This window comes from Pan paniscus, chromosome 11 (assembly GCF_029289425.2).
Source record: "Pan paniscus chromosome 11, NHGRI_mPanPan1-v2.0_pri, whole genome shotgun sequence".
Classification (NCBI taxonomy): Eukaryota; Metazoa; Chordata; class Mammalia; order Primates; family Hominidae; genus Pan; species Pan paniscus.
Genome location: NC_073260.2, coordinates 11,596,064 through 11,613,879, shown reverse-complemented (window position 1 = coordinate 11,613,879; position 17,816 = coordinate 11,596,064). Strand labels below are relative to the sequence as shown.

The 17,816-nt window shown below is 55.0% G+C and overlaps 1 protein-coding gene across 9 annotated transcripts in view; it reads right to left on the bottom strand.

The window, feature by feature from the left end:
- Positions 1-17,816, bottom strand: part of SH2D3C (SH2 domain containing 3C) — a 47,180-nt gene that overhangs the window by 2,677 nt on the left and 26,687 nt on the right. For 3 of the 9 annotated variants that reach the window (XM_003822299.4, XM_003822300.3, XM_008975816.5), the window contains 6 exons: positions 10,164-10,292; positions 8,212-8,666; positions 6,147-6,271; positions 3,560-4,095; positions 1,849-1,964; positions 797-968 (listed from right to left, as the gene is read on the bottom strand). In XM_003822299.4, the coding sequence (XP_003822347.2) occupies positions 797-968; positions 1,849-1,964; positions 3,560-4,095; positions 6,147-6,271; positions 8,212-8,666; positions 10,164-10,292 (1,533 nt within the window). Of the gene's footprint in view, positions 1-796; positions 969-1,848; positions 1,965-3,559; positions 4,096-6,146; positions 6,272-8,211; positions 8,667-10,163; positions 10,293-11,295; positions 12,934-13,075; positions 13,464-13,505; positions 14,010-14,062; positions 14,940-17,816 lie in introns of those variants that run through there. The other 6 variants (XM_034929111.3, XM_034929110.3, XM_008975815.5 and 3 more) reach the window with 6 other exon arrangements.

Here is a 17,816-nt window from a genome sequence, read left to right as displayed (position 1 = left end):
AGTCATAGGAGAGGCAGGCTCAGCTCTGAAGTCAGCCAGACCTGGTTCAAGTCCTAATTCTTTCAGCCTCTGACTGTATGACCTTAGGCAAGGACTGCTCTGTCTCAAACACTCCATTTGTAAAATGTGGACGCTAAAGGCACCTACTTCATGAGATGGTTCTGAGAAATCAGTGCTGGTTAAGCACTTAGTATAGCACCTAGCCTATAGGAAATACTCACTAAATGGTTGCCACTTTCTTCTTCTTCTTCTTTTTTTTTTTTTTTTGAGACGGAGTCTCGCTCTGTTGCCCAGGGTGGAGTGCAGTGGCGCAATCTCGGCTCACTGCAACCTCTGCCTCCCTGGTTCAAGCGATTCTCCTGCCTCAGCCTCCTGAGTAGCTGGGATTACAGGCGCGCACCACCACGCCCGGCTTTTTGTACTTTTTAGTAGAAACGGGGTTTCACCATATTGCCTAGGCTGGTCTTGAACCTCTGACCTCGTGATCCGCCCGCCTCAGCCTCCCAAAGTGCTGGGATTACAGGCATGAGCCACGGCGCCCGGCCTATTCTTATTCTTTAAACTCATATAATGCTCCTCATTTGTTTTATTTTACAAGCGAGGAAACTGAGGCCTAGAGAAAGGGAAGAACTTGCTGTGGGTCGGCACTTGCAGAACTCAGTTCTCCCGGGTACTCTCACCAATGCTGCCTAGGAATTCCAAAGCTCCTCCTGATTCCATATACAGCCATCCCAAAGGCACCCCAGGGCTCTTCCAGACAGTCTACCGGGTGCCAGCTCTGCGTGGCTCTCAGTACCTGGGCCATGTCCAGGGCACCCATGACCGCCGCGAAGCTAAACATGTTGCCCATAGTCCCCCGCAGCTCGGCCGCCAGCTGAATGGTCTTGTGCAGCAGCGCTGCCCGCTCCTCCGCAGAGCCGGTGCAGCCCAGGATGTCCACGGCCAGCATGATGGACATGGTGTGGAACCTGTCAGAGCGGCGGGGTCAGAGGCGGCGGGCTCGGGGACAGGGGTGAGGGGTGCGGGCCTGGGGCGCTGCCTGTGGTTGGGCCGGGAGAGGGGGAGGGCGGAGCCAACGTGAGAGGTTGTAAGGGTCAATGGGATAAGGGGGCGCGGCCAGAGCGTGGAAAGCAAGGCCTCGGGCTTCTGATTGGTCAGCATAAGTCAGGGGCGGGGCCAGAGCTGTGGGTCAGCAGGGAAATGCATCACGCAGAGTAGTTTTTTGTTTTGTTTTTGTTTGTTTGTTTTTTTTTGAGACGGAGTCTCGCTCTTGTCGCCCAGTCTGGAGTGCAATGGCGCGATCCCGGCTCACTGCAACCTCCGCCTCCTGGGTTTAAGCGATTCTTCTGCCTCAGCCTCCAGAGGAGCTGGGATTACAGACGCGCGCCACCACGCCCTGCTAATTTTTGTATTTTTAGTAAAGACGGGGTTTCGCCATGCTGGCCAGGCTGGTGTCGAACTCCTGACCTCAGGTGATTCGCTCGCCTCGGCCTCCCAAAATGCTGGGATTACAGGCTCGAGCCACCGCGCCTGGCTAGGCAGAGCAGTTTTAAGAACGAACAAGGAGGAGCCCCAGCTGATGGGCGAGGCCAGGCTGATGGTCAAGGGGATGACTGGTCAAGGGGATGCGAAAGGAAGGCGAATGCGGAGATACAGGATTCAGTCTTTGGGAAATCAGCCTGTTTAGAGCGGGTTATCAGGGCTTGCGATTGGTCAATGGGATGGGAGGCGTGGCCAGAGCCCCCTGGGAGCCGAGCTGAGGCTGTGATTGGCCAACCCGCCCCGTCCAGCGGGGAGTGCGGTAGCCGGGGGTTCCCCGCGAGTCCCCGGGTGCCGGCGCTGTCTCACCTTTCCAGCAGGTCTAGGCGTAGCTGCCGGCCATGGGGGAGGGTGAGCAGTTCCATGCCCCAGCGGACTCCCATTAGGGTCTGCATCTCCTTGGTAACGCCCAGTATCCTAGCAACCTGCAAAGACGCCCAGAGGGCTGATTAATATCCTGTCAGGGCTGGCCCCAGCCATCTGGGAGTCAGAGAGCTTTATCTAAGGGGGTAGGTATCCTGGTTGGGAGGCGGGGTTTGAATTCCAGCTCCACCGCTAACCCTCTGATATGGAGCAAGTGACTCTGCCTTTCTCAGCGAGCCTCAGTTTCCCCATCTGTGAAGTAGGAATTAATAGGAAAATGCCCAGAGGTGCCTGGCAATTAAATATTCAGTTACGGTCGGCCGGGCGGGGTGGCTCACGCCTGTAATGCCAGCACTTTGGGAGGCCGAGGTGGGCGGATCGCCTGAGGTCAGGAGTTCGAGACCAGCCTGGCCAACATGGCGAAACCCCATCTCTACCAAAAATTCAAAAATTAGCCGGTATAGTGGCGCGTGCCTGTAGTCCCAGCTACTCGGGAGGTTGGGGCAGGAGAATCGTTTGAACCCAGGAGGCAGAGGTTGCAGTGAGCCGATATCACGCCACTGCACTCCAGCCTCAGTGACAGAGTGAGACTCCATCTCAAAAAATAAAAATAAAATAAATAAATAAATATTCAGTTAAGGTTAAGAGCCGGATACTTGTTCATTGCAGAGGGAAACCCTGAAGCCTGGGCAGGGAATGGGCTTGCCCAAGGTCACACACTGGGCCTAGAACCTGGGTCCTCCCTGCCACCCTGGACTCTTCATGGAGTGACATCTTTGCCTTGTTTCTTTTCTTGCTTCCCGCGCTGTGAGACCAGTATAACCCAATAATCAGTTTCTCCCAAACTGTGAAAGGAGAAACTGAAGCACAGAGAGAACTGGGGTCTTTAGATGTTCAAAGATTTAACAAAGCTAAGGCCCAGGCATTGACAATTTATGGGCCGAGGAGGTAATGATTTCTGCTTATTTGTCCAGTGGGGGTGGGGGGGTGGGGGCGGAGAGTCGGGCCTTTTCTAGTCCCAGGACAAGCTGGCTAACCCTCAAGAGGCTCTATGGCACACTAGAGAAGTGTCCCCAACTGCCTCAGGGAGCCAGAGACCACTGGGTTTCAGGGCTGCCCAGTTTTAGTGCCAAACTGACATCTGGAGGAAGCAAGGATATCTTATGTGCTTTTTTTTTTTTTTTTTAATAGTGTCGTTCTGTTGCCCAGGCTGGAGTGCAGTGGTGTGATCTCAGCTCACTGCAACCTCCGCCTCCCAGGTTCAAGTGATTCTCCTGCCTCAGCCTTCCAAGTAGCTGGGATTACAGGCGCCCACCACGACGCCTAGCTAATTTTTGTATTTTTAGTAGAGACAGGGTTTCGCCATGTTGCCCAGGCTGGTCTTGAACTCCTGACCTCAGGTGATCCGCCCGCCTCGGCCTCCCAAAGTGCTGGGATTCAGGTGTGAGCCACCACCCCTGGCCTTTTTAAAAGGAGAAACTGGAGGCCCAGTGAGGCTAAATGACCAGCCCAGAGTCACAGAGCAGGCAAAGGACAGCCATGGAGCTAGAATCCAGGCCCACCTGCTGTACTTGGGGAATCTGGGAGCCAGCTTCTCACTGCCCTGCCCCACAGAACAGAGATGCTCCCTCCACCCCAGTGCACAGCCAGCACCTACCAGGCAGTCCACCTTGGTGACATGCCGGGCCAGCGTCCGGGCATCCACTTCTGCCAGCAGCTCCTTGACCTTGCGCAGAAGGCCCACCTCCAGTGGCCGGTTATCCCTGGGGATCAGTAGTGACTGGAAGGTGGCCGGGTTGAAGGAAGAAGTGACTTCCACGATGGGGACTGTGAAGGTCTTGCCCCAGTCCCCTTCAGGGGCCCCATTTTCTGACAGTTCCTTTAGCTTCTCCCCATAGCTCCTGGCCTGCTGGCTGGAGGTCTCAGTCGCTGCCCACTCTCGGCTGCCACGCACAGGAGGCTGGAGCTGGCAGTAGTGGCCAGAGTCCGGGTCACTGTAGCTGCTGAGTGATGGTGACGGGGAGGCCTTGCCAAGGGTGTGGGAGGGGCTGGTGTGGGGGCCCTTGTCTGACTCCCCATGGGTCTTTGGGGCACTTCCGGGACACAGCTGGGGCTCACTGGAACGGCGGGCGACAGGGGAGGCAGGCAATGCTGTGGCAGAAGGGGCTGCAGGGGCGGCATGGACGCGGGTTACTGCAGAAAGGTAGAGAGAGAGGCCCCGTTATAGCAGCTCCCCACCAAAGTGAGATTCCTGCACCCCTTCCCAAAGAACAGGCTCCCTCACTCCTTGTAGGGAGTACAGAGGTGATGTCCCCACCTCCCTGCATCACCAGAGACCAGGGCCGATTGACTCTGGCAAGCTGACCAGCCCAGGTGATGCTCTGAAATCACCAGGACCCAGGAGTTTGCATGGCCCCACCCTGAGGCTGCTGCAGCCTTGGGGACCCACTGCTTGGAGGAGCTTCAGTGATCCGGGGAAGCTGAGTACCTGCTGGAGTTTCTTGTGCCACATGTGATTGTTTCTCGACGAATTAGCAATAATGATCTCCTTTTTTTTTTTTTTTTTTTTTTTTTTTGAGTCACTGTCTCCCTCTGTGTCCCAGGCTGGAGTGCAGTGGCGCCATCTAGGCTCACTGCAACCTCCACCTCCTGGGTTCAAGCAATTCTTCAATTCTTGAGCCTCAGCCTCCCCAGTAGCTGGGATTACAGTGATGTGCCACAACGCCTGGCTAACTTTTTTTTGAGTCAGAGTCTCGCTCTGTTGCCTAGGCTGGAGTGCAATGGCATGATCTCAGCTCACTGCAACCCCCGCCTCCCAGGTTCAAGCAATTCTTGTGCCTCAGCCTCCTGAGTAGCTGGGATTACAGATGTGCACCACCACGCCCGGCCTGAATTAGCAATAATGATTTGTTGCTAAACCTTGTGTGCTAGGAGCTGGCAACATGCTGGAGACATAACGACAGTAAAACCATCATCAAACCTCAAAGGCGATATTTACTAAGCTCTTAGTGCCTGCAAGACCCTTCTTTGTACCTCAGTCTATTTAATCCTTTCAATGTCCTATGAAGTAAGTACTTTTATAATCCTCATTCTACAGATGAGAAAAGTGAAGCTCAGAGAGGTGCACTAACCTGCCCAAGGTCACCCAGCCAGCAAGTGGTACAGCTAAGATTTAAGTCTTGACATCTGGGCTGCTTTACTATACCAGATTGCTTAGAAATTGTCCAATAAGTCATTCTGGCAAGGAATTTTAGGTTTTATACTCAAGGTATTGCTTTGAAATCAAGTTTGTAGTTATGACAAAGTTGGTGGCTCTGTGTTTAGGGAAGGATTTGTGACAACCGATACAGACAGCAACACTTCAATGGAATGCCACCCTAGGCAAAAGTTCCTCCTGAGACAGCCCCCTCTCGTGACACTTGGCCTGCCACGTGGACAATATGGCCTGTTGAAAACATTCTTTTTATTTTTTTCCAGAAATGATCTATTGGAAAGTTTCTAACAGAGAAACTTTCTTCGTATTTATAAGAAAGCACAGTGTTCTGTACTTTCCACTTAATTTTGCTGCAAACCTAAAACTGCTCTAAAAAATAAAGTCTATTAAGAAAAACAGAGGCCAGGTGCAGTGGCTCATGCCTGTAATCCCAGCACTTTGGGAGGCTGAGGTGGGTTGATCACCTGAGGTCAGGAGTTCGAGACCACCCTGGCCAACATGGTGAAACCCCATCTCTACTAAAAATACAAAAATTAGCTAGGCATGGTGGCACACGCCTGTAATCCCAGCACTGTGGGAGGCCAAGGCAGGTGGATCACCTGAGGTCAGGAGTTCGAGACCACTCTGGCCAACATGACGAAACACCGTCTCTACTAAAAATACAAAAATTAGCTAGGCGTGGTGGCAGGGGTCTGTAATCCCAGCTACTTGGGAGGCTGAAGCAAGAGAATCGCTTGAACCCAGGAGGCGGAGGTTGCAGTGAGCCAAGATCCCACCACTGCACTCCAGCCCACAAGAGCAAAACTGTCACAAAAACAAATAAATAAATAGTTGCTAAATAAACAAACCATGGATACATCTTATATGTTGATATCAATAGTTCTGTTAGCAGGTTGCCAGTGTCAGTTCTTTCTCTCGGTAAAGGTCGCGCCTCATAAAAGAGGCGGAAACACACATAACCACACATAGGTGACAGAAGTCTTCAACAACAGATTCCCTCCACCTGCTCCACCCCCTCTGCTGGCCATACCAGTGCTGTAGGCGGGGGAGCTAGGGCTCTCGGAGATGGGCGACATGGGCGAGTGCAGGTCTGGGATCTGGTCCATGCTGAGGGCACAGCTGCGGATGGAGTCCCGAGGGCGGGGCAGCGACGTACTGTGGAGCAGACACCATCATGGGCAGGGAGCCCGGAGGTCAGGGGCCTCAGCCTGCCTCTGGGACCCCCCACCTCTGCACCTTGAACTTCAGAGGCAGAGAAGGCTTGGAGATTATCAAATCCAACTTCCCGACTGACAGGTACCAAAAAAAACTGAAGCCCAGATGACAGAGGGGGCACAGCGAGTCAGGAGCAGAGCTAGGAACCCTGGTGGCTAGAACGCCTGGTTTCTTTTTTTCTTTTTTTGTCTTTTTTCTTTTCTTTTTTGTTTTTTTTTTCGGAGATGGAGTCTCACTCTGTCGCCCAGACTGCAGTGCAGTGGCGTGATTTCAGCTCACTGCAACTGCTGAACCTGCCTCCCGAGTTCAAGACATTCTCCTGCTTCAGCCTCCGAGTAGCTGGGATTACAGGTGCCCGTTACCAAGCGTGGCTAATTTTTTGTATTTTTAGTAGAGATGGGGTTTCACCATGTTGGCCAGGCTTGTCTCAAACTTCTGACCTCAGGTGATTCACCCACCTCATCCTCGCAAAGTGCTGGGATTACAGGCACGAGCCACCGCGCTTGGCCATTAGCCCGGTTCCTAGTCGGTATCTTCCACATGACCCTGCTCTCCTCCTTTCCTATCCAGCTTCCCCTCCCACAAAGCTTAGAGCAGCCTGAGGATGAGGCTTGGGGGCACCCAGCTGAGCCAACACTTCTCAAGCTCCTCTGTCCCTCTCCTTTCCCAAGGAGGAGAGGATGGGAAAGGGGGTATAGGCCAGAATTCAACTACCCCATGAGGTGCCTTTGTGCAAATTAGTCAACTACAACCATTCTCTGGGCAGACACGGCCCCTCACTAGTGCCCTCAGCTTGATAAGCAGAATATTTCCTCCAACCTGGAGAATGGTCTGGGGAGAGGGGCTAGCAGGAAGAGTAGTGAGCCTTAGGGAGTGGGCCCACCATCCCGACCTCTCCTCACTGCTCCCAACTATGCTCAGGATGCCTCAGGCACACATGGTCCGTGGATCCTGACACCATTATGTTTACTGGTTCGGAACCACAGGCTAAGTGGCTGCAGCCCACAGGGTATCCATTCATCAATTCCTTGACTGGGAGCACCCAACCCAGCCCCAGGGAGATGGAGCCTCAAGGGCCTATCCAAGTGCAGGTGGCACAGGACAGCAGATCTCTTTGCAAACAGCCAGGGAAACCACAGAAACTTGGGGCACAGACTTCAGAGTCTACAGACCTGGGTTCGAATCTTGATCCTACCACTCTCTAGCAAGCGGCTTCCCCCCTCTAAGCTTATGTCCTCATCTACAAATTGGGTGTATGGGCAGGACCCACCTCCCAGGAGGAAATGGGCGTTGATGAGATTGGGCACATACAGCACTTAACACTTAGTAGGATCTCAGGAACCGTCAGCTGCTGTGGCTTTTCCTGGCATCTGGGGCCTGGTTTTAGCCCCGGACACAACCAGGTGTGATTAAAATTTGCTGAGAACATCCCATTCCCTGTGCAGTGATTTGCATGCTGTAAAGCCCTCTGCTCGGATGCCCACCTTGGCCTAGCTGGGTAGGATGTGGAGGGGTGGCATCAGGTGGCGGGAACCAGGCCCCTCTCCGGTTCAGGACTCAGGGCTCCCTTGGGGTAGGGAGGGCTGCTTGAATGAAAGCCTTTATAGGTAGGAACATGGGGATAACAGAGGAGAGGTGACAGGGTCAAGGGCACATGGCCAGCGAGTGGCAGAGCTGGGATTGCAACTTGGGTCTGACTCCCTGCAAGCCCTGTGTTCCGCACATCCACAGAGTATGGCCCAACCTTCCTCCCATTCCTCCCTGCACACAGAGGCTCCAGGAGAGTAATTTCATCCCATTTCAGCGTACCTAGGCCTTCTCTTTCTCACTAGCCCTCTCATTACCCACAACCCCATTTGACAAATGGGGCCCTGGCTGACCTGGTGGGGCAGCCATCGCTGCGGGTGACCTTGTCGGCAGTGAGCCCATCGGTCATGGTGACGCTGCGCCGCTTCATGTGGCTGCCCTTGGGGCCTGAGGGGCTGACGGGGCTGGCAGGCTTGCTACTCCCCTGTCCCAGGCCATAGCTGGCCTCGAGGTAGCGCAGTGGGAAGGTGCGGTTCACCGGGCAGTAGATGATGGCACCACTCTGCTCTGACACAGCCTTGCGGCTGCCCACATGATAGCGCACGAGGGCGGGCACGTGGTCGAAGCTCTCCTGCTCAAACAGGTACTGGATGTGTGTGTAGCTCTCGCCTGCCTTCACCACCACCTTGTTGATCTTGAAGTGCAAGGCCTGGTTGCGCCAGCGGCACGTGAGCACATAGTCGCCCAGGCTGGTGAGTGAGTCCCGGATGAGGAAGTCGCCATTGCGTTGTACCAAGGTCTCCGAGACCTGCAGAAGGCATGGTTAGGCTGGAGTAGGGTGGGGCCAGGAGAGGGTCAGACCCAGGATCTGGGGGACAGAGCAACCCAGGATTAGGGGCCACAGCAAGGCCAGACTCAGGGCATAGAGGACCCAGTGAACAGAGACATCTGACATCTGAGAGCGGGGATGCAATGACCCAGGTTCACAGGGGGCACCTCAGCCAGAGGCCCTGAGTCTGCAGCACAGAGGCTCAGGAATGGGAGGACCCAGCACCTTGGAATGGGAGGCACAGAGGCCCAGGGTCTGGAGGAGTGAGAATGGCTGTAACCTGAGACCCAGGTCTCAGACCCATCCCTTCTCAGGGTTCCGGTTGGGCAGAGTGAATTCCCAATCCTCATTCTTCCAACCACCCAGTGCTCTGGCATGCCTCTGGCCCTTGCACCCTCAAGCTGCTTTTTTGTCCTGGAACACCCTTCCTGCCTTGTCCATCTGATGAACTTCTTTATTATTATTGTTATTATTATTATTATTATTAAGATGGAGTCTCACTGTCACCCAGGCTGGAGTGAGGTGGCACACTCACTGCAACCTCCGCCTCCTTGGTTCAAGTGATTCTCCTGCCTCAGCCTCCTGAGTAGCTGGCATTACAGGTGCATGCCACCATGCCTGGCTAATTTTCTTATTTTTAGTAGAGACGAGGTTTCACCATGTGGGCCAGGCTGGTCTGAAATTCCTGACCTCAGGTGATCTGCCCACCTCAGCTTCCCAAAGTGGTGAGATTACAGGCATGAGCCATCGCACCTGGCCCCACCTGGTGAACTCCTATCCATCTCACAAAGGCCTCCATCCTCAGTGTCCCCTCCTCGGGACTCGCCCGTATTCTTACCAGGCACTCTATTCTTGTACTTCTTCCACTAGGCTCTGACTGTCATCCTGCCTGTCAGTCCCCCACCCTGGGCCATTAGCCATCAAGAGAAGCCACCACCTTTTCTACCTCTGCACCCTTGGTGCTAAGCACAGGTCCTGGCAGAGTTGGTGTTTGGCAAAGATCATAGCATAGATGAAAGAAGGAACAAGTGATCTATCAACTTAAGTCTGTGGCTTATAAAGTCACCTCAGCCAAGAAACTCAACTTTGCCAAAACTAAGTAGCCCAAAGATTGGTACTCACTAAGCAAACATACAAAAGGCAGATATGTAGACCAGTAACAATAACAGCATAATAATAAGAACAAAGGCCAACATTCATGGTGTCAAGCATCATGTTAAACATTTTACCTGCATTATTTCATTTAATTTTCACAACACCCCTTTGCAGTAGACACTGAGGCTCGGAGAGGTGAAGCAACTTGTTCAAGGTCACACAGTCAGTAAAGGGCAGAGCTAGACCTCATCCCAGTCCATTCTGATTGAATTCACCAAGCAACAGGTCAGAGCCTCCCAGGTGGCTGCAGCCAGGGCTGGGGCTGGCCAACGCAGTGGGTGGGAGGGTCCCGGGTTGAAGTCCAGCTCGGGGCCTACTCACCTCTCGGGGGATGCGGCCGTGGTACCAGGCATGGCTGCGGAGATCCGTGCTGCTGAGTTTGAGCTCCTCCTCCAATTCCTTGTGGAGTTTCTCTGGCGATGAGTCCAGGATGTACTTCTCCTTGGAGAACTGGGTAGAAAACAGCAAGAGTTGGCATCCAACTTAAAGCCTCCTTCTTCTTTCCCTCCCAACTTCATTCTACCATGGATGAAATCCTCCTATCCTGGGACTCTGGGAACACTAAGGCACAGGTGCCAGACCCTTTCCCATGGGTCCCAGAAAGAGTAAAGAAATCTCAATTCCTTCCACAAAACAATGCCAGCTGCATTCCAGGCCCTGTGCTATATGCCAGGGGTGGATGCAGTGATCCATAAACCAAGCCCGGCCCTCAAGGCAGTGCCTAGGCTGAGGAGAGGCAAAAGCAATAGGAGCCTCTGAGTAGAGTGCGGTCAGCACCACAGCGCTGGACAGCGGCAAAGAGCCGGGTGGCTTTTACAAGCGGGATTAAGCCTGGGCGAGACAGAGGGGTCTGGGAAGCCTTCCTGGAGAAGATGGCAGTAAGAAAACACTCATTATGCACCAAGGGCACCAAACTGTTCTTGAAGTGTTGGAGGGGGATTTCTACAGGTGAATCTTGGAGGTAAGGCAGCAGGTAACTGCAGGAAAAGCTATGAACAAAACCACAGAGCTGGTTGGACAAGGATATGTTCTGGGATGGTGCATTCTACAATGCAAGGGTGGGGAAGGGACTATAAACAGGGACACGGGGACCCCACACAGACATCTGCATTGCCCCTTACAATTTCCAAGGCCATTTCTCCCTTGAAATCCTCAGCAATCCTCACCCAGATGGGGAGACCATGGCCCAGCAGGGAAGCCCCATGCCACTGAGGGAGATAATACCCAGTACTCCACCCTCCCACCTGGCCCAGAAACTCCTGGTTTCTTGATTACTGTGGCCTGAAGTTGGAGGCTGATGGATCCCAGGGGCCCTAAGGGAAGAGGAAAGGAAGCCCCTAATGCCAGGTGTACGCCCACCAGAGCCCAGCCCAATCCTGGCTGTGCCTTGTGAGCTCTCTGGGCCTCAATTTCTTCCTCATTAAAATGGGTACAGTGACAGAACCTGCCTCACCTCACTGCGAAGATGAAAAGAGACAGCACTCCAGAGTACTACTAGCACATGGACATCCTCATCACTGCGAGGACATGGGATGGTTCTTCCTCTCCTTCCCCCACCTCCGGGCCCCAAAGATGGCTACTCCAAGACAGACAGACCCCAGCGCTGGCCAGAAGGCAGGACAGATGAGGGAGGGTAGTAAAGGGCCTTCATCCCAGGTGAGTCTCTCCCTGGGGCCCCTCGCTCCCGAGAGTCCGAGGGTCCTCCAGTCCACTCCCTGCCTCCTCAGACTATCCACAGATCTCGCCTCCTAATTCTGTGGCTACATCCCTCACCCCTCTGCTCCCACACTGCCTGGGTTTAGCCTAGTCTGCATTGCTCCCAAGACACCATGATTCCCAGTGTCAGAGATATCTAGAATCTCTGACTCCATTCAACATTGACTAGGTCCCTATCCTGGTCCTGTGCCAGGGCTGAGGACCCAAGGTGGCCTCTGCCCTGGGGGAGGCCTTGCAGACACTGACAATCAATTCCAGGTTTCCTGAATGTCCTGAGATGCACAGAGATGGTGCACCACCAAACTAGTCAGGGGGCAGAGTCAGGAATCACTTCCCTGAAAAGGTGGTGTTTCTGCTGAGGTCTGAAGAAGGACTGGGTGAGCCAAGCAAAAGCACCAGGGTGGAGAGGGCGGGTGGACAGGTGGACAGGGAAGAGCTTCTGGGGAGAGAGCGGCAAAGTCAGGGTCCTACGGGCAGAGCCAAGGGGAGGGAGGGGAGATGAATAAGAAGCTTCCAAGGGGCTGTGGGGGCAGGGGCAGGTGTGGCAGGGCTGCCTCAGGGAGCTGGGGTTTATCCGGAGGCCACAGCAGAGCCATGGAGGGGTTTGGAAGTGTTGGGGCAGGTTTAGTCCACTTATGGAGAGCAGCCTAGGGTTTTCCAGGCAGTGGCAGGGCAGATAAGGCGTGGGCAGAAGGAGTGGGGGAAAGGGAGTTTAGATGGCCATTGATTCATGTGGGGGAGCAGGGCGGAGGGGTCAGAGAGGACTCTTGGCCGAGATCCTAGAAGGATGATGGGACATGCTCTGAGTGGGCAAGGCTGGGGCAGGAGCAGCTTGGTGGTGGGCCCATGAAAATTTGGACCTTGAGGAGCCTGCAGGGCTCTGGGGACAGATGGTGGGAGTGGGCGGTTTGCACAGGTGCTCAGGAGAAAGGCGGGGCCTGGGGGTGGGAATTCTGCACATCCTCCGGCTGTGGTAGAAACCGACGCCCCCGAAGGGCAGAGAGGCCCAGGGCTGAGCTAGGATCTGGGCCTTCTCAGACACCTACACTTCTCCAAGGGGTCCCCTACTTCTGGGGGTCCCTGGTCTCTCTCCCTCTCACTCTGCGGTGCTCACACCAGCCTAGTCCTCTTTCCTCACATCACACCAAACCCTGGAAAGGGAAGAGTGGGCGTCACAGGGAAAAAGGGAACCAAGACCTCAGCCTTCTGGCATCCTCCTTGACAAAGGGCATGCAATTGAGACCTTCCCCCAGTTCCACAGCTGGAGCTAGAGGGACGCGGGCAAAGGAGGGAGGAGGCTGGATGTTGAAGAACCGCCCCAAGGCTGCCACTGTGTGACCTTGAGCCAGTCACTTCCCCTCTCTGGGCCTGGGCAGCCTCATCCGTTAAAGGGGCTGGGAGACTGGGCTCCACTTTTCTAGCTTAATCACTAGCCACGGAGAGTTTGGGGGGACCAACTTGGTCCTCCCACACACCTGAGGGTGAGGAATCCTAGGGTCCCTGTGCCTTGATCTCACCTCGACCTGGGAGCCCCCAGTTCCCTAGAGTTGGGTGTGCTGGGGTGCGAATGCAGCATCCCTGCGCTCGGCGCCCTGCTATTGGCCAGAGATGATCTCACCGCCTCCCGGCCTGCGCGCGCCTGATTGGCCGGTGCGGGGATGCTGCGCTCCGCCGCCGGCGGGGCAGTCCTTCAGGCGGGCTCCGCGAGCGTGTGTGAGCCTGGGGGAGCGAAGAGCCGACGCGCCTGGCATCTCCCAGGGGGCTCAGGGGGAAGGAGCGCGGAGACCCCCGGACAGGGTCTTAACCCCTTCCCGCCAGCCCGAGCCCAGCATCCCCTCCAGCTCCCCTCGGCGTCCCAACCCCAAGCAAAGCCATCCCCAAAGGATGCTCCGCAGAGAGGCGGGGTCCGGGTCCTCCCCTCCACCCCTTTCCGTTTAACCCTCTCACCGCCGCGGCGCCGTCCTGCACTGCCCGGCCAGCTGGGCTGGGAGAGACCCGCGCCCCAGGCATGTCCAAGCCCACCTAGAGGGCGGGAGGGTGGCGGGCGCTCTGGCCCCAACCCTGGCATCCGAAGCATCCCCCGCGTTTCCTGCTCCTCACTCAGTCTTCAGATCCCAGTCCAGCGCCCCCGGTACAATGGGGAGCCAGGGTGTCCAGGTCAGCCGCAAGGGCCAGCGTACCAGGCGGAGGACCGGCAGGACGCCGGAGACCCCATCTCCCAGTCCCCCCTGCCCCAGCTCTCTCCCTCCTGCGGAGGAGGCAGAAACGGACCGGCATCTACTGCAGCCCGGAGTCCCAGGAGTGGCCGCCGAACCCTCACCCCACGGAGCGCCTGGGCGCCCAGAGGTGAGGCTGGGGCGACCCCGCCCCCTCCCCGGGCCGGCCCAGCCCGACCCTCCCGGGCGCCGCTGAGCTGCAGCTCCCCGGCTGGCTCTAGGGCCCCGGGCGGGGCGGCCGGGGGTCCCAGCCCGGCGCGCGTGGCGGGGGCCGAGCCGCCCCCTCACCTGCACCTGCACGAAGGAGCCGCGGTAGAAGCAGCAGGCGGCGGCCGACAGGGCGCTCCACAGGCTGCACCGCTCGGTCATGGTGGGGCCAGGCTGCCGGGGCCGGGACGGTGTGGGGGGGCGGTGGCCGGCGGGGCAGGGGCGCAGGGACCAACCGGCTGGGCACCGGCTGCGCGTGCCTCTCAGCGGCGCGATTACCTCATCGCCTTGTCGGGGGAGGAGCGGGGAGGCGGGGCGGGGAGACCCCACCCTCCAGCCGGCCAGGGGAGGGGAGGGGGCCATTGTTCCTCCCTCCGCCCGCCCCCCGCTCCCAGCCCCTCGCCCCCCGCCCTCCAGTTCCGCGCGCTCGGGCTGCCTGGAGCTGCGGGCGCGGAGCGGAGGACCTGCCAAGGAGGGTATTACCGGGGGCAGCGGGATCGGGTGGGGACCCATGGGCCAGCGAGGGGAGGTTCCTGCCTCCCCCACTCGCCGCACCTCTAACAGACCGGGAGCGGGCAGAGACTTTGAATTAAATCATATCTAAAACTGGAAAAATCCGTATATGTGCTGGACCAAATTCTTTGTGGCCTCAGGAAATCTCCCAGAGCCCAGGATTTCTCACCCCTGGTTTGGAATCAGAGACTCTGCTGGGAATCGAGGATGTTCACTGACAAGACTCTGGGGGTGCAGAGAGCCAGTAAAGCCCAGCGGTTAGAGAGGCAGCCTGGATTCAACTGTCCCCTAACTACTGGTGCGCCCACTCCCACCAGCTCTTTCCCTGGGATCTACGACTCACTTGTGGAAAATGCACCTGTCAAACGCAGCTAAAGCCTGCGCTGACCTCACAGAACTCTTGTGAGCTTTCGCTGAGCTGGTGCATGTAAGTTGCCAGGCATGAAGTAAGCGCTCAATAAGTGCACGCTATTATTTTCAAGCTTCCTGTCTTAGAAACTGGACTTTTTGGCCTGGCATGGTGGCTCACGCCTGTAATCCCACGCCCTGGGAGACCAGGGCAAGTGCATCACTTGAGGCCAGGAGTTCAAGACCAGTCTGGCCAACATGGTGAAACCCTGTCTCTACTAAAAACACAAAAAAATTAGCCGGGTGTGGTGGCGCATGCCTGTAATCCCAGCTACTCAGGAGGCTGAGGCATGAGAACCGCTTGAACCCAGGAGGAGGAGGTTGCAGTGAGCCAACATTGTACCACTGCACTCCAGCCCGGGTGATGGAGCAAGACTCTGTCTCAAAAAGAAAAAGAAAAAGAAACTGGACTTTTTGTCCCAGAACCATAGGCTCTTCAATGCAAAGGGAGCCATTGCTGATTCCCCATCAGTCAGGCCTCAGGTCCAAATCCTTCTGACAGGCTGTGTGACCGCAGATGGGTGAGTCCACCTCTCTGCACCTCAGTTGTTTGTTTGTTTTCTGTAAATACATCTGAAGCTCTGGGCATGCAGCCTGGAATTTTATGGTCTTGGAATTTAAGAATCCTTGCCTTAGAATCAAAGGATGCACAAAATAGTTTGAGAACTCTGAAGTTCTGGAAGCTGACTCCTCAAAGATGAGTATCTCAAGGTAGGAGGGGGCTTTTTTTGTTGTTGTTTTGAGATGGAGTTCGCTCTGTCACCCAGGCTGGAGTGCAGTGGCAATATCTCAGCTCACTGCAAGCTCCGCCTCCCGCGTTCATGCCATTCTCCCGCCTCAGCCTCTCCGAGTAGCTGGGACTACAGGTGCCTGCCACCATGCCCGCTAATTTTTTGTATTTTTAGTAGAGACAGGGTTTCACCGTGGTCTCGATCTCCTGACCTCGTGATCCGCCCACCTTGGCCTCCCAAACTGCTGGCATTACAAGCATGAGCCTCCACGCCTGGCCTGTTCTTGTTTTTTTGAGACAGAGTTTTGTTCTTTTTGCCCAGGCTGAAGTGGAGTTGAGTAATCTTGGCTCACTGCAATCTCGGCCGCCTGGGCTCAAGCAATTCTCCTGCCTCAGCTTCCCAAGTAGCTGGGATTACAAGTGACAAGTGCGTGCCACCATGCTTGGCTAATTTTTTTTTTTTTTTTTTTATAGAGATGGGGTTTCACCATGTTGGCCAGGCTGGTCTTGACCTCTTGACCTCAAGTGATCTGCCCGCATTACACACATAAGCCACCGTGCCCAGCCTAGGAGGGGGCTTTTGGAACCCAACTATTGATTCCTTTTAACCCTCATTTGATTTTTTTTTTTTTTAAGAGGCAGGGTATCCCTCTGTCGCCCGGCTGGAGTGCAGTGGCATAATCACAGCTCACTGCAGCATTGACCTCCTGGGCTCAAGCAATTCTCTTGCCTCAGCCTCCCGAGTAGCTAGGACTACAGGTGCGCACCACCATGCTCAGCTATTTTTTTTTTTCAAGACATGGTCTCACTCTGTCACCCAGGTTGGAGTGCAGTGGCTCAATATCGGCTCACTGCAGCCTCTGCCTCCTGGGTTCGAGTGATTCTCATGCCTCAGCCACCTGAGTAGCTCCGAGTAGCTGGGATTACAGATATGCACCACCATACCCAGATGATGATGATGATGATGATTATTATTATTATTATTATTATTATTATTATTATTATTTTGAGATGGAGTCTCGCTCCATCACCCAGGCTGGAGGGCAGCGGCAAGATCTCAGCTCACTGCAACCTCCAATTCCCAGATTCAAGCAATTCTCCTGCCTCATCCTCCTGAGTAGCCGGGATTACAGTAGTGTGCCACCACGCCTGGATAACTTTTTTATATCATTTTTTTAGTAGAGATGGGGTTTCTCCATGTTGGCCAGGCTGGTCTTGAACTCCTGACCTCAAGTAATCCACCCGCCTCGGCCTCCCAAAGTGCTGAGATTACAGGCGTGAGCCACTGCACCCGGCCAGTTTTTTGTATTTTTAGTAGAGGGTTTTCACTATCTTGGCCAGGGTGTTCTCAAACTCCTGGCCTCAAGTGATTCGCCCGCCTTGGCCTCCCAATTCTAAGGCCCAAGGCCCCCAAAGTGCTGGGATTACAGGTGTGAGCCCAGGTGTGAGCCACCGCACCCGGCCTTCCCAGCTAATTTTTATATATTTTTTGTGGAGACAGGATCTTGCTATGTTGCCCAGGCTGGTCTCAAACTCCTGGCCTTAAATGACCCTCCTACTGTGGCCTCCCAGTTGCTGGGATTACAGGCATGAGCCACCGTGCCTGGAACCTCATCTGAGTCTTGAAACTAAAATTAACATTCCTTTGACTTTGTCCTTTGGCAGACTGTTTAATCAGTTCTACTGAGCAGGTATTATTTATTTTACAATGTTAAAAAAAAACCTACATTTTTAAACCCTAAAAATAAACTAAAGGAAAAAAATATAAAGCCAACATTCTTCACAGGGATCTCACTACCTTACCAGGCAGCTGGGGTCGATGGGATGCTGAAATATGCCCCCTGCATTCCACCCATTGGCTTTGGTGTTGGTTTTCCCCAGGTCCTCCCTCCCACGGTGGCATAAGGGTTCTGGAATTTCTGCTCAATTTGCTGCTACCCTGGGCTCTGTTTCTGGGCTCACGCAGTTTACTTTCTGACTTTGTCCACACTCCTGCCTCTGCCAGGGCCACTCTCCTACCCATCTCTGCTTAACTTTGTCTCCTTTCTAGCATTTCATACATGGAGAGATCTCAGTGAATGTTCCCAGTCAACTGCAATGGCCTGGCTCCAATGCCTCCTCCTCCAGAAAGCTTTCCTTCATCTCCAGCTCTCCAGCTCCCCACCTAAAAGTCATCCCCTACCT